The sequence below is a fragment of the Camelus bactrianus genome, chromosome 11, assembly GCF_048773025.1.
Source record: "Camelus bactrianus isolate YW-2024 breed Bactrian camel chromosome 11, ASM4877302v1, whole genome shotgun sequence".
Classification (NCBI taxonomy): Eukaryota; Metazoa; Chordata; class Mammalia; order Artiodactyla; family Camelidae; genus Camelus; species Camelus bactrianus.
This window is the reverse complement of record NC_133549.1, coordinates 9,504,416-9,519,440: the sequence shown is the minus strand read 5'-3', so window position 1 is coordinate 9,519,440 and position 15,025 is coordinate 9,504,416. Positions and strand designations below refer to the sequence as shown.

Genomic DNA, 15,025 nt, shown 5'->3' with positions numbered 1-15,025 from the left:
AAAGCTGACCATTAAATTTTTATGAAGTTTGCAAGCCTATTGTTAAAACACAGCTGTTATTAAAAATTAATTATTAATGATTAAAGATTAAGTTATACAAACAGGCAACTAGATAAATTCTGGTGAAAGTAACAAATATTCAAAACAGCACTTCCTAATTATTTTTTTTACTAAATTTTACTGTTTTCTACACCCTTCATGTTATTTATGTCTGTCACACTGTCAGGTGGAAATCCTCTAGAACAGTGGCTACTTAAAGCTCTCCCCGACTCCATGGTCGGTGAGGTCATACTGGCAGCTTGAAGTCTGCCAGGGTGGGAGTACGTATAACACAGAAACTGGCAAATGCTGTAAGTCAGAGCTCTCCCATAGGCAGACATTTACCAGCGTGCTCTTGGCAGGATCCCTAAGTGAACTTACCTGGTTTGTGTGTTTGTCTGTCTTTCCTTAAGGGAACATAAGCTCCCTCAGCACACGTTCCTGGTCCACCTCGTCCATGCTGCATGCTTAGCCTGTAGACCAGTGCCTGGTACGTCTGGGGCTCTCAGTAACTGTCTGTTGAATGAGTGCGTCCACCAGAGCAGTTGAAAGGGAGGCTGCAGGAGAGGCCTGTGTAACTAGCAATAAGAAGAGGCCTGCTGTGCAAAGTCAGACAGGGAGAACAAGCAGCGGGGGAAGAGCTCTTCCCTGAATCTTCTTCCTGGGACTTCTCTTTGTATTGTGCCTGGGTGAGTAGCCGTGTACATACATTTACTTTATGCTGGTGAATACTCCAGCATGGCATAGGAAATGCCACTTACGAGCAGTAACACTCCACCCTGGCTGCGTGCAGGCATCACTTAGAGTACTTCCCGTAACACTTCTGATACCAGGTACCACTCACAGACCAAATTAATTAAGAATCTTTAGAGGGGGCCTGGGCATCAGTTTTTTTTTAAACAGTGCAACCTAGGTTAAAACCCACTGGATTAGACGTTGGGTTAGACCAGACTGGGCGAAGTTTGAGCTCTCGCCTGTGCGTGTTGGAGAGCTGTTATCAGCAGGGCTGTGCAAGTGGCTTCCTTCTGTCATTTATTTTTCCTTCTACAAACAATGATGAGTACAAAATGAAAACACAAAAATGTGTGAGACACCTTACCGACCCAGGCAAGAAGCTCACAGTTTTGTAGGGGAGACACCAAATGCAAGTTTAATGATGTATTCTAGATGAAAATGTATTGAGGGTTCCCTAAAGACTCACAGGAGATGGCCAGTTCCCTCTGGTTCAGGGGAGGCCCTGGAAAGGGTCCACGGGGGAGTGAACAGCAGCTGTGGTTGATGGCTAAGTGTTTTCCAGGGCAGCCGTGGGGAAGGGCCATTTGTAAGTGCCCTGTCTCAGTAACTGGTACCACTGTGCCCCTGGTCCCTCGCACATATCCCCACCCGCACCACAGTGCCAAGTGTATAAGGTGCTCAGATGTTTGATAATGCAAGCTGTTCTTAGAGGTGACTTGAGCAAAGATGTGGGAGCCGTGCAATGCCATGGCTTGTTTGGGGAACTGCAGGCCTCCACAGAGCTGAGCCATACGCTAAGAAGTGTGCGCTCGATCCTACAGTTAACAGAGGACCGTGGAAGGGCGGACGATGATCGTGTCTGGCAGGCTTTTCAAACTTTATGTACCTGCTGCTCTCCCTTACAGGTTCTTGTTCCTAGGAGTTCCTCTCCCCTCCCTTTCTTCTTTTCTCCCCTTCCTCTCTTTCTCTCCCCACCACAGCCCTCCACACAGCCTCCCCAACTGGTTCTCATCCTTTTCTCTTCCCACAAATCGGAAGCCTCTAACAGCTCTTTTGTCCCTAAAATTACATCACTTATAATGGCAGTTTGTGGCATTCTGCCAAGTATATTCTGAGCCTGTATATCTTATGCTGTCACTTTATTATTGAGAAATGTGGAATTCAAGGTTCTTCAGCCTTAAAAGCAAGAGTATGTGATATGTTACAATGACTGCAGTTTTACACCAGAATTGCAACAGTTTGAAGATTTTTTCCCAGTATATTTATGTGTGTGGGAATAAAAAGGTTCATGTTTGCAGATTTCCCATGTTTTACATGTTACCCTTTTAAACTCTTCGTAAGTGCTCTTTGCTTCTGTTTCTGTTCTCATTTGCCTAATGGTCTCAGTTTAACATCCTGTATTTTATTACCTTAACGTTCATTCATTCAGTTATTGATCAATTATGCTATATTCCAAACACAGCTAGATGTTGGAAATACAAAGAGGACACGAACTGTCCTATCCCCAAGGTAACTGCATTTTGGTAGGGAGACAGGCATGCAAACGATTTCGTGTTACAGGATACACATGGTAACGGTGGACATAGAAGGTCAAGAAATCCTAATGAGGAAGGCAGAGTAATTCCATCCAGGGACTCGGAGCGCTTTCACAGAAGAGTAATGCCTAAGCAAGGACGCTAGAGGGACAGAAGGGCTTCCAGGCAGAGACAGACATGTGCAAAGGCCCAGTGGACTGTGTTGGGGAAACGCAGATCACTGTCTGTGGAGTGGACCGTGAGTGTGGTGGGAAGGAAAGGCCAGGTCATAGAGGTTCTCACAGGACGCCGGAAGTCACTGAAGTCTTATTCTTAAGCAGAGAACAATTTGGTCAGAATTGTTTTGGAAAGAGCACGTGGTGGCATGGAAGACTGATTCAGAGGGGCAAAGCATAGGCAAGGAGACCGGTGACAGGCTGCTGTGACAAAGAGCAGAGGCTGGATGTGTGCATGGGGAGTAGGCGGGGTGGACTCTTAGCTGCCGTGTTAGCAGTCTTGAATCGATTGGATGTGCAGGGTGAGGGCTAGAAGTCTAGAATGATGTAAATAAATAGGGATGTAGATGGCATGGAGGTTATGGGTTGAGATTTCAGGAAAATAATCAGGTTGTAGGATTGTGCAGCGGGGAAGTGAGTTCAGTTTTGGAAGGGGCCAAATGGGAGAAGAGAACAGGGCAAGAGATTCAGAAGCGTATCTATTTGAAACCAGTTGAGTAGGTGAGCGTGGGTTAAAAACAAAGTAGGAAACTGTCAGATAGTTGTAGGCGGGGAGAGGAGGCATGCCTGACAATGATGTCACACTGCGGGAGGCCTGGGAGGATGAGGACCAGAAAGAGGCGGAGTTAATGATTAAATTTGAAAAAAATAGTAGTGTTTGTTCTGCTTTGTTATAATATCAATGAATGAAAAATAGTCCAAACGTCCAACATGAAAAATAATATCGTGGTGGAAACTTAAATAACACGGAGTGTTTATAACATCGGGTGAAGAAAGCCAGCTGGCAAATCAGAATGTACCAGTGGTGGGGGAGGGGACATGGCCACGGGCAGAGAAAAAGACAGTCCCTGACATGGGCTCTGGCTCACTGGGTGACAGGTGGTTTTAATTTTGTTCTTTGTGCTTTACTGCATCTTCTGAACTTTTATAATGAACATGTATCACTTTGGTAATTCGAAAAAAAATATGTTAAGAAATTAGGGAACATACAGGTGATTGTATGCAGCCCCTAAAATATTTTAAAACAATATTAAATATAGGGAAGTACTCATAATACAGTTGAAAAAGCAAGATAAACTATATTTGGTATGGTCCATGTTTTAAATTTTAAAATATGTATTTTTATATCTATGAAGCAGAGAAAATAAGGAAGCTAGTAAATGTTAAGAGGAGTTAATCCTGGGGTGTAAAATTGTGGGCAGTTTATCTTTGCTTGTACGTTTCCACGTTTCCAGATCTTCCATAACTGACACGCTGGGTCCTATAGATAGGGTGGTGGCTGCAACAGGGTCTGTGAAACGAGAAGTCTTGAGCTTGAGCCATGTCTCTGCCCTTTGCGAGCCGCGGGACCTTGGCTGAGTCATTTCACTTCTCTGCCTGGGTTTCCCCAGTGTGAAACAGGGTAGCGAGGACAACTACCTCATTGGCTTGTTGTGAGGATTGTCCTTTTAAGAAGTAACAATTCAGAGGTCATTGGTAGCCTGATGACTAGCAGTGCCAGGGTCTGGCTGGGTAGAAGCTGAGGGCTGAAAGGAGACGAGAAAGTAATAGGGCAAACGCAGACTGCTCCTGGTGGCTTACACGGGAGCCCTTCTGTTCGAGTTGGCAGCCGCGTACTTTTATGTGATTTGACGTAATTTTGAGTTTCTAGTATATGCTTTGGTTTAATTTTTCAAGCTAAGCAAAAGAGGCAGAAGAAACAAGTTTATCAGTATGATTGAGGAGACTGTAAAATTGGTTGGGTTACCCTAGAGCTTAATGTCGCGCTTCTGCTGTCTCTGTTAACTCTCCCAAAGCGGCCCTGGATTTATGAAGATAACAATCAGAAACATAATAATCAAATATTATGATAATTCAGTATCAATTCACTGATCCTAATAAGAGCTACATTTCTTTTTCTTACTGTGTGAAAATCTAACATCCGAACACTGCGCCTGTTCATGTCATAGAATAACAATTTTGGCCCAGATGAAAACCTTACCAGTGTAGTCCCTGATCTGTCCTAACTTATTTTACAGTGTGTGCATGACTTTCTTTCCTTTGTCTTATCCACAGAAGGAGCTCAAAAAGTGGGATGAGTTTGAAGATATTTTGGAGGAGAGGAGGCATGTCAGTGACCTGAAATTTGCAATGAAATGCTACACGCCTCTCGTCTATAATGGGATTACTCCCTGCAAGCCGAGTGATATTAAACGTAGTGTTCTCAATTCTGAAGAGGTTCGTTATGTCATTAAACAGGTAAGTGGCTCCCTCTTCACTTGTTCAATGTCAGCAAGTTCTTTGTCTTCTTGATTCTGTGAACTTGTTCTGCCATTTTTAATGTATCTTGTTAGATTTTGCTGTATGTGCACATTCATCAAATGTTTACTGTTCCCGTAATGTGTGTCAGCCTCTTTGCTAGACATTGTGTCTCACAGTGAGCGAGCTGAACCGAGCTCTTGACCTCTGAAGTATATAGTCTAATAGAGAATGGCAGGTGTGCAGGTACGGTGAAACCTGATACAAGACGTGCTAGTGGGAGGCCAGGGTACAAGGGGCACTAATTAGTTACAAGGGTGACTGTTTTGTCAGAGAAGTGCTTTTTAAAATAAGGCCTGAAAGATGTGTAGGGCTGTTCCAGGGGAAGTGGGTGAAGAGTGTTCCCAGCAGAGCAAATAACTTCTTCCCTGCGGTTTTCAAACCTCAGTGCACGTTAAAATTATTCAAGGAGCTTTTCAGAATCCCTGTGCCTGGGTCTCACCCTCATACCAATTCAATCAGAGCGTCAGGGGGAGGAGCCAGGGATCAGGAGTTTTTTTAAAAGCCCAGGAAGTTCCAAAGTATAGCTTGGGAAGCGCCAGCTCATTTTAAGGAGTCAAGAGCATGTATGTTCATGGTACTGAAGGTGGTTCAGTGGGACCAGACCGCAGAGAGCAAAGAAGGGTTGATGACAAGAACTGAGACCGGAGGGTCGGCAGGGGCCACATTGTGAAGGGCCCTGTGAGCCACGTAAAGGAGGGAGTTCATCCTCCGTGCAGTGCAGAGCCGCTGAAAGGTTCCAGTTGGAGTGTGGTGTGATCAGTTTATGTTTTAGAAGCGCCGTTCTGCTGGAAGTGGGGCAGGAAACCTGTGTCTGACACTCTTGCAGTAAGTCCCTTTGTGGGATCATAGCTGCCAGGACCCGTAAGTGGTTACAGCAACAGAAATAGATGTAAGAAATAACCAGTTGGGGGAATGGAGCGAACGGGAGAGAGAGTCAAGGCTGGTAGAGCCAGTCACTGAGATAGGGACTGGGACGAGGGCTTGGGGAGAAGCTGGGTTCTGTTTTGGACATCATCATTTGAAGTCATCAACATAGAATTGTTTGCTGGGCATAATCAGAGCTTCCTTTCCTGATGGCGGGCTCTCCGTGTCGCATGGTCCAGGTGCTCCCAGGCCGTGAGGGTTACCTGTGGAGATTCTGCTGCTTTGACTTTTACCTGGAGATCAGGTTCATGGCCTTGAGGAAATTCTTTATTGTCTTTATTATTTACTGTCTGTTTGCTTCTGATTCAGAATATGACCTATGCTCTTAACCCTTCTGTTTTGATCTCCCTTAGAGAAACTATTTGTCTTCTCTCTTGGGCCTATTGCGTAAGTGAACCTTCCTTATCAGTAAGGAGCTAAAGATGGTGGTCCTCAGTCCTGGCTCCTTGTTCGAATCACCTGGAGAACTTTTCAAAACGTTGACTGTTGTTATTGTTATTATTATTATGACAATGTAAACGCTGTAAAGGCGAGAATTTTTACCTGCTTATATTCCTGGTGCACATAGTATGTATTCAATAAATAGTTCTTGAATTAATGAATGAAAAAAGATACTTTGGTCCTGTCCACGGAGATTCTGATTTAATTGGTCTGCATTAGGACCCAGGCAGTTCTCTCTCTCTTTCTTTTTTTTTCCTAAGTTCCCCAGGTAATTCTAATGCACTCCCAGGTTAAGTATGACTGACTTAAGCCGGTGTTTTTCAAACTTAGCTGTGCTGCTGAGGAAAATTAAACAATCTAGGCAGATTGGAATTGTTATGAATTCTTGATTATACAACACAATCGGGCCCTGTGTGTGACCCAGTAATCCTTTGTTTCCCTGCTGAATGCTCTCCTTTTCTCCAGGACAGCAGTTTTAGTTGCCCCATTCTCCTTGAACCTCCTCCCCTTTCTCTCAACAGATGGCTTTCCGTCCTGCTCCACGGAGCAAATTCAAACCATCATGTGAGAGCTCTCTCAGCCTCCGGTGGTCAGGCCCCTAACTTACCTGCATCCACTAGCCCTCATTTTCTTCTGCCCTCCTGTTAAAGTGGAAGAGGGATCCTCTTCTGTCCTGGCTTAATCCCACCCTGCTCCTTTGCCCTGAGTTCCGCCTCCTTCCTCCTCCTCAGGGACTTGGCTCCATTGTCCGTCCCCTCAGAGGTCTCGGCATCTTCCTCTCCACTGGCTCTCTGCCCTCGGCATTTAACACACTTACTTCTCTTCCAGCTTAAGTAGACGTGGACCACATTCCTTCCGTACTTACCACCCATCTCTTCCTTTCCCGCTTGTACTCTGCCCTTTGAAGAAGCTGGCTGTGTTCTCTGTTCTCTAAGTAGGCTTGTCACCCTACTTTCTCACCCTCCGTGGACCACTCAGCTCGCCGGAATCGGATTTCCAACCCGCTGGAACAGTGCTTCCCAAGGTTGTGAACGACTTCCTTCCTTCCGGCTGAGTCGCCCTCGTTCAGACCCTGGACAGCTTGGGGCTCTCTCTCTCCTTTCTTTCCGTGACCCCGCGCGCCCGCTGACCCACCGCACCTTTCTGATTATTCCTCAGTTGTCTCAATGGGCTTCTCCTCCTCAGCCTGTCTCTTTAGATGCTGCCGCTCCTCAAGGTTTTGTTCCAGCCCCGTCCTCCGCTCACTCACTGGGCAGTTTTGTTTATTGCCAGGATTTTAAGTACCTTCCTTATGCTGATAACTCTGCCTTATAATATTATTCTATAATAATGATGTATTATTATAAATTAATAATCGGTAATAATGTAGTAAATAATACAGATGATTAGTATCCATGGCTTCAGCCCAGGTCTCTTCTGAGTTTCACACGTATATTTTTTATATGTCTACCTGCATATCCACTTGGAAATTCCAAAAGCACCTCATATTCAGGATGTCGAGGTCCAGCTCTTTAATCCTTCCACCCCAGCCTGTACCGTGTGCACCCCCCCACCCAGATTTCCGTGTCTCCAGGAATGCTCCCCCATAGAATCCGGATCCCATCTTCAGCTTCTTGCTTCCCTTTCATGCGCCGTCCGTCACCCAGAGTGCTCATCTGTTCTCCTAAAATAGCTCTGGTCTGTTTCTTTCCATCTCTGCTGCCACTTCTCTGACTCAGGCTGTCTTTATCTCACAGAATGGGACAGCAGCCATCCAAGTGGCCCAGGAAAGATATGATTACTTCTGCATTTAAGACACCACTCAGGTTTGTAATGTGGAGACTAGACTGAAGGGGGACCAGATCGGGGACAAGGAGTTAGAACACCTTTGCTTATCTGAGGTTTCCAGGAGGATGGGTCGGCGGGGACACACATATCTGCTGGACAAATGAGAAGCCCAGTTGCACAGAATAAGCGGTCAGGTCATTCTCCGCCTCCCTGCTTTCCTTCAGCGCCTTGGAGAAGGCCTGGCTTCTGATCAGAGCCCCCTTCTCACCGGTGTTCTTCCTCTGTCCCGTTCCCTCCAGGCCCCAGGGGTCTCGTCTTTCCTGCTCCTCCACTTTCGCCCCCCGGCTCACGTTGGCACAGACACTTCCTACCTGGAGGAAGGTCCCCTCTTGGCCGCATTTCTTTCTTTGTAACACCCCCCTTCTCTCTTCCCCTCTTGATCCCGGCTCCTCAGAGGCCTAGGCTGCCCTCTTCACATCCCAGTTTCAGAAGACTGCTGAAGCCCACCCAGTCAGGGTCCCTGTGGCCCTGCAAGCGAGCCAGTCCCAAGGAGCCTTGATCAGCCATTGCTGTGTCACTGCTGCTGGACACACTCCTTCTTCAGGCTCCCTCTTACCTTGACGTCTGTGGCGTCGCACGCACACTTCTCCTCCGCAGCTTCCTGTCGGTCTCTGTTACAGGTTCCTCCATCTGCCGTGTGAGTGTTTCTCACGACGGACTCTGCAGCCTTTTCATCTTCCTCTCTGCGCTCCCCTGGCCGCTGTGTCTGGTCTCATCGTTCCCATTTTCATCTCCACGGCGATGACACCCAAACAGTGTGTCTCGCCGTGGCCAGATTGTTGGGGTTCAGACTTTCACCTCCAACAGTCCTGCTCCTTGCTGGACATCTGTTTTATGTGTCTCACAAACACGTGAACATCAGTGTATCTGCCTTCTCAGCCCCCGCACTGTACCGCCTTCTGTCCCTGGTCTGAATTCCCTGTCTCAGAGGATGGCCCCACCAGCCATTGTCTCCTAAAACAAAACTGAGCATCACTGCACATCACTCAGCCCTTTCCCTTCTCTTCAGCACCTGTGACTCCCTTTGTTTGGGTCTTTTCCATCTCTGGCCTGAACTTTTTTTCCCCCAAATAATAAATAATGTTTTTTTTAATTGAAGTATAGTTGATTTACAATATTGTGTTAGTTTCAGGTGTACAGCACAGTGATTATACATACATACATAGACACGTGTATATATACATATATATATGTTTGTGCAAAGTGGTCATACATACATGTCTATCTATATCCTTTTTTTTCCTATTCTTTTCCATTATAGGTTCTTAGAATAAATAATGTTTTGTTTGAATTCTCCAATTTCCCTACAAGGTATATGTATTACTTTTATTTTTTTATTACTTTTATAATCAGGGGAAGAAATCAATTTTTTAAAAAATTGAAGTATAATTAATTTACAATGTTGTGTTAGTTTTTGGTGCACAGCACAGTGATTCTGTTTATTATTCTATATATGTGTGTGTCTGTGTATGTGTATGATTTTAAAGGTAGTTCCCTGTATTGTACAGTAGGACTTTGTTTGGCCTGAACTATTTTGATAGTTTTCAAATAGCAGCCCCTTTCCTAGCCCTGTTTCCTGAATCCGGCCTCCCACCAGTCCCTTGACTCCTCTGTTTTCCCTTTGTCTGCTCCTGCCCTGTCTTCCTACCTCGTCTTTGTTTAGATTATCTGCGTGACTGTCTCACCAGCATCCTTAGTTCTCTTGCCCCCTAGTCTGCCTTCCAGACAGCCCAGAGGAAAAAGCCCAGGATCTGTGCCAGGGCGCCTCTGTGTTCTCATCTCCAGGGTCCCGACAGCTCCTGGGAGGACTGGCAGAGGTGTGCAGACCGGTGGTCTCCAGGCTCGGGGTCCCTCCTTACATCAGTCCCTTCCCTTCCCCTCAGCTCTGCCAGACCTTCATGCTGCCTAAGCTCTTACTAGACTCTACCCTTCTTGCCACTAGCAAAGCATCATTTATTTTCCAATGGGATAATGAAAAATATTAGAAATTATCTTCCTCAAATTCCTGTTCCGTATCTTCAGATGTACCTGTATCTACACCCATCTCCACGTGTGCTTTTTCGTCCAGGCTCAGGGAGGAGGTGTCTGTTCTGTTGGTCAAGACGAATCACACGGCTGTGACTTGACGCCAGCCACCCTTCCCAGCCTCTCCTGAGACCTCTGGCAGGAAACCTCTCCCTGTCTCTGTCACCAGCCTTTCTTTCTCTGGCTTCTTCTTCCCTTTAGTCTATAAACAGGTCCAAGGCCACTGAACTGCACACTTGAAAATTGTTAAAATGGTAGATTTTATTTTATGCATATTTATCTTAATTTTAAAAAAACAAGACGATGATAAAAAGACAAAAAACAGGCCCAAGGCTTCTCCAACTCGGAAAAGCATTTTTGCTTTTACTGTTGTATCCTCCCTCTTCTCAGACTGCTCAGGTATCCGTTCTACAGCTGTGGCCTTTACCTCCGCGTCTCCTGTTGCTTCCATCTTCAGTCTGTTTATATTCAAATGGGCCTTCTTCTGACCGTATCACTGACCTTTCTTGCGACATCGCTGTTTCAGATGACCTCTGAGTGAGGTAAGGGAGCACAGGTGAAGAGGAAGTTCTTAATCCTAGTCCCATACTCTGGGGCCTGTGGAAGGGACCCTCAAAAGATAAGATGCGGAGTTAGGAGAGTACAATCATGCAGCCTGTGTGAAGGAGCCAAATGCCACTGAATTGTTTACTTTGAAGTGTCAGTTTTCATGTTATTAGAAAAGAGAAGATAATTCTTCACTACCTGTAATTGGGGAGGTTGGGGCTGCAGTGTCCATCCTCATCACAAAGCAGAGGTCCCTCCTTTGGGGAGGAGTGTTGTTTGTCACTCGATGCCACTCTTTCTCAGGGTGCTTGTTTGGGGGAAGTTACAAGGGCCAAATTAGGCTTCCTTGCGGACAGAAGCCGTGCCTTGTTCACCTCCAGGCGCTGGGCGGTCCCGGCACGCAGCCCGCACCCTGTTCTCTGTGCAGAGAGACATGCCATGTGAATAAAGACCGTTCCGTTGTGAGATCACTGATTTGATAGCTGGGGGATTTCTGTACCAGCGTCTTGTATATTTGTTGGCGTCTGAATGGCTATTTCAGGAGAACCTTGTATTTTTACCTTGTATGTTACCGTGCGATAGCACTGAGCAAGCAGGCGAAGTGCTGGAAGAACCCAGTGACAGGGAGCCCTGAATACATAGCCTCGGACCCTAGGTTGTGAGCAGCAACTTACTTTGGGGAATTTGGATGTTAATGTACCAGCACATCACACGGGAAGGTGAGGTGGTTTCTTTCGTTTCAGCTGCCATCCAGGAAAGCAAATTCTCTTTGAATTTCTAGTCTTTCAACTTGTCTAAATAGGATCATTGACCCACTTTTGTTATTTTTGAAAATAAATCATACCAATTTAAATTTAGAAAGATCATTTTTGAGCTACATAATTTGGAACTGGTTATACTGGCTCGGGTAGAAAGAATCCTGACTTCTTTTTTTCAGACATTTATCCCTGCTCTCCCTCTTCCTTTTAGCTTTCCAGGGAATCCCTTCAGTCTGTCGACGTCCTCCGAGAGGAAGCCTGTGAGATCTTGGATGAAATGAGCCACAAACTGCGTCTGGGAGCCATTCGGTTTTTCGCCTTTGCCCTGAGCAAAATATTTAAACAAATTTTCTCGAAAGTGTGCGTAAATGAGGAAGGTATTCAGAAAGTGAGTATTGCTCGTCAAAAAACAACGTCTTTTTCAGTCCCTCCCAGTTCAGTCAACGCACTTTGCCCTGGGGGAGCAGCCCTCACCGTCAGGCGTGGCTGGCCCCTCTATGCAGGGTTTTCTGTCACCCTCAGACCCGCAGACTTCCGCCGAACTCGCTTCGTCAGTTATTTACAGACTGTATAGACTTCACAGACTAGCTGATGTCAGATGTCACAGAGTTACAGAAGCAACACAGAGTTTCTGCATATGCTTCCCTGAGATTCCCCTACGTTTTCTTTTTCCTCTCCTCACACATCTTTTGGGAGTGTTTTTAAACAAGGACATTCTCTTATGGCGTAACTGTCAGAATAAGCAACTTAACACTGCTCCAGTGCTGGTGATACAGATCTCTCTCACGTCTCACCGGGGGCCCAGCTGTGGCTGGTGCAGCAGAAGAAAACCCTGCACTGTGCGTTCGTTCAGCATCCCTCTCTCTCCAGACCCTCTTAATCTAGAACAATTCCTTAGTCTTGGCTTGTGTCTCCTGATACGACTTTTGAAGAAAACAGACCAGTTATTTTCCAGTGCCCACTGATTGGCATTTGAGGGATGTTTTCTCAGTTAGGCTCAGTGTGTGTCCTTCTCTGTGAGTCAGACCAGGAGCATGTGACATCTGTCTGTCCGTTCGGTGATGGTGCTGTTCGCCAGGTGTCTCCGCTGTAGAGTTCCTCTCTGTCCCTTTGTGATGAATAAGGACCTGGGAAGAGGGGCTTTAGGAATGCTCAGTGTCTTGTTTTTCATCCAACCTTCTCCCACTAGTTTTTACACCCACTGGTGATTTTCGCTTGAAGCCGTTATCACTCTAACGATTGCCAAGTGGTGATTTTTCTTATTCCATCCCTCCTGTCATCTAATAGTTTACTTTTTTCTGAAAGGAGGCGCTTTCCCTATGGAGGTTATTTTTATTCATTTATGGTTTTTATACCTTTTTCCTCTTCTTAGGAAGCTCTTTCCTTCATTTCCTTCTTCCTCCTGCTTTTTAATGCTTTGGGGTTTTTTTGGTTTTTTTTTTTTATTTTTTGGGAGTGGGGAAGTAATTAGGTTTGTTTGTTAATTTATTTATTTAATGTTTTTTGATGGAGGTGCGGAGAACTGAACCCAGGACCTTGGGCTTACTAGGCCTACAGCCTACCACTGGGCCATACCCTCCCCTCTCACTGCTTTGTGTCCAGTCAGCCATTTACTTTACTCGCAAGGCCACCTTCTTTGTCCTCCTGTGACTGGATCACTGACCCCCTGTCTGGATCCCTGTCAGAGAATGTGTGGCACCGTGCTGAGGCCAGGGAGTGTTGCTGGCCATGTCTTCGCGGGTCACAGACTGTTGCCTCAGTTGGTTACCTATTTAGATTTCAGAAAAACAGAGCACATCGATACAGGGAGTACTCGTGAGGCTGAGAGCCTGAGGAACGCATTGGGAAGCTCAGACGCATCTTCCCAGCTCCGTGGCGCCCGCTGCCCGGCAGTCAGTCCAGGGCATCAACAGCGAAATAGTGCACCTTTCATTCGTCCTCACAATTCCTAGTTTCTCTCTCCAGAAGTTTCATTCTCTCTTCCTACAAACAGCCAGTCCAGGGCAGCGGTTAACAGTTGACCTTTTAACTCAGACTGACTTGAGATCCATGCCCAGCTCCACCATTTATTAGAGACATGCCCTTGTCACAGACGAGGGAGCTAAGGCCTCGGCCTAACGTACAGATACGTGGCATTAAACAGCACGTGTGAGATGTTTAACGGGGCTCAGTGATCATGGCCATTATTACTGTGGCCTGTAGAACGGATGGTTTTGCTGTCCTTGCACAGTGGGAGACTGTTTAACTAGAACTCTGAAATAAGTTCTGCGTACGGGTTGGGGGAGCAGAAACATTAGTGTTCCCTCTACCTGTACACATGCTTCTGCTTTCTGATGTAAGACACAATGTTAATAATATGAAAGCTGAAGTTGCTCGATGTGTGATGTCTGTTTTAAAGCTGCAGCGAGCCATCCAGGAGCACCCCGTGGTTCTGCTGCCCAGTCATCGAAGTTACATTGACTTTCTGATGCTGTCTTTCCTTTTATACAACTATGACTTACCGGTGCCGGTCATAGCAGCGGGAATGGGTATGCATTTGTTTTCTTTCCTTTTTTTGGTTTTTTTTTTTAATTATAAAAATCAAAGTGTTCACTGGAATGATTTTAACAATACCAGGTATTGGAAGAAAGTGATGAAAACGGCCTCCCCCTTCCTCCTTGCCATAGCAGCGATTAGTAGTTTGGGTTAAGTCCCCCCGTAACGTGCCTTACCGTGCACGCCCAGACACAGGCGAACGTGGATGCACAGAGGTGTTTGGTTTAGGCTGAAAGATGAGATTATTCGACCTATACATATTGCTTGTTTTTTTTTAACTTGATAGAATGTTGGTGGCTATCTATAGATAGTAAATAATAAATAGATAATAAATAGACCTAACATTCTTTTTACGTATTTTTTAATTGCAGTAAAATACACAAACATAAAATTTATCATCTTAACCATTTTAAGTGCACAATTCAGTGGCATTTCCATCTGTGTAGACTGTGAAGAAGTTATTTGAATGTTAGGGAAAATGGGAAGGGGGACTGTTTGAAGCTGACGGCGGAGCTGTGGGGGTGCCCAAGGCTGCCCCCCGGTGGGCACCTGCCCACAGAGCCCCTTCTCTTCCATAATTCCGTTCGAGGTCTCTTCTCAAGATCAGGGGTGTCTCACAGACGTGAAATCGGTCTTAATAGAATTTGAGTTGAGATATTCATGGAAAGTTTCAAGATCTGCAAATAAATGTTAACCGTTCTTTCCTGCGTAGACTTCCTGGGGATGAAGATGGTGGGCGAGCTGCTGCGGATGTCGGGCGCCTTTTTCATGCGGCGCACGTTTGGTGGCAACAAACTCTACTGGGCTGTGTTCTCCGAATATGTAAAAACTATGTTACGGGTAAATGCAAATAATTACCAAGTACTTTCAAACTGTATTTTCTTTCCATTGAAGTTTGCTCTGAGATCTTGTTCAAATCCTTGACTTCTGGACGGACGGCCTCGCTGTTTTCCCTCCCCCTCCAGGAATGTGCGTCCCCTCAGCAGTCTGTTGACTCTGTGTGGCTCTCTTGTTTAAGTTCCCCCGGGAGCAGTGTTTGGGCAGAGGGCTGGGAGGGGGCTCGGGAAGAGGAATCAAAAGAAGCGATTCTCACTCTGAGAGTAGGCAACGGGTTTTGTGTTTTGTTTTGTCTGTTTGTGTTTTC

At 45.9% G+C, this 15,025-nt stretch overlaps 1 protein-coding gene across 1 annotated transcript in view; it reads left to right on the top strand.

Annotated features, from left to right (window-relative positions):
* Nucleotides 1–15,025, top strand: part of GNPAT (glyceronephosphate O-acyltransferase) — a 29,541-nt gene that overhangs the window by 3,452 nt on the left and 11,064 nt on the right. The window contains exons 2-5 of the mRNA XM_010962833.3: nt 4,580–4,762; nt 11,558–11,734; nt 13,745–13,874; nt 14,594–14,721. Coding sequence (XP_010961135.2) covers nt 4,580–4,762; nt 11,558–11,734; nt 13,745–13,874; nt 14,594–14,721 — 618 coding nt within the window. The remainder of the gene's footprint in view (nt 1–4,579; nt 4,763–11,557; nt 11,735–13,744; nt 13,875–14,593; nt 14,722–15,025) is intronic.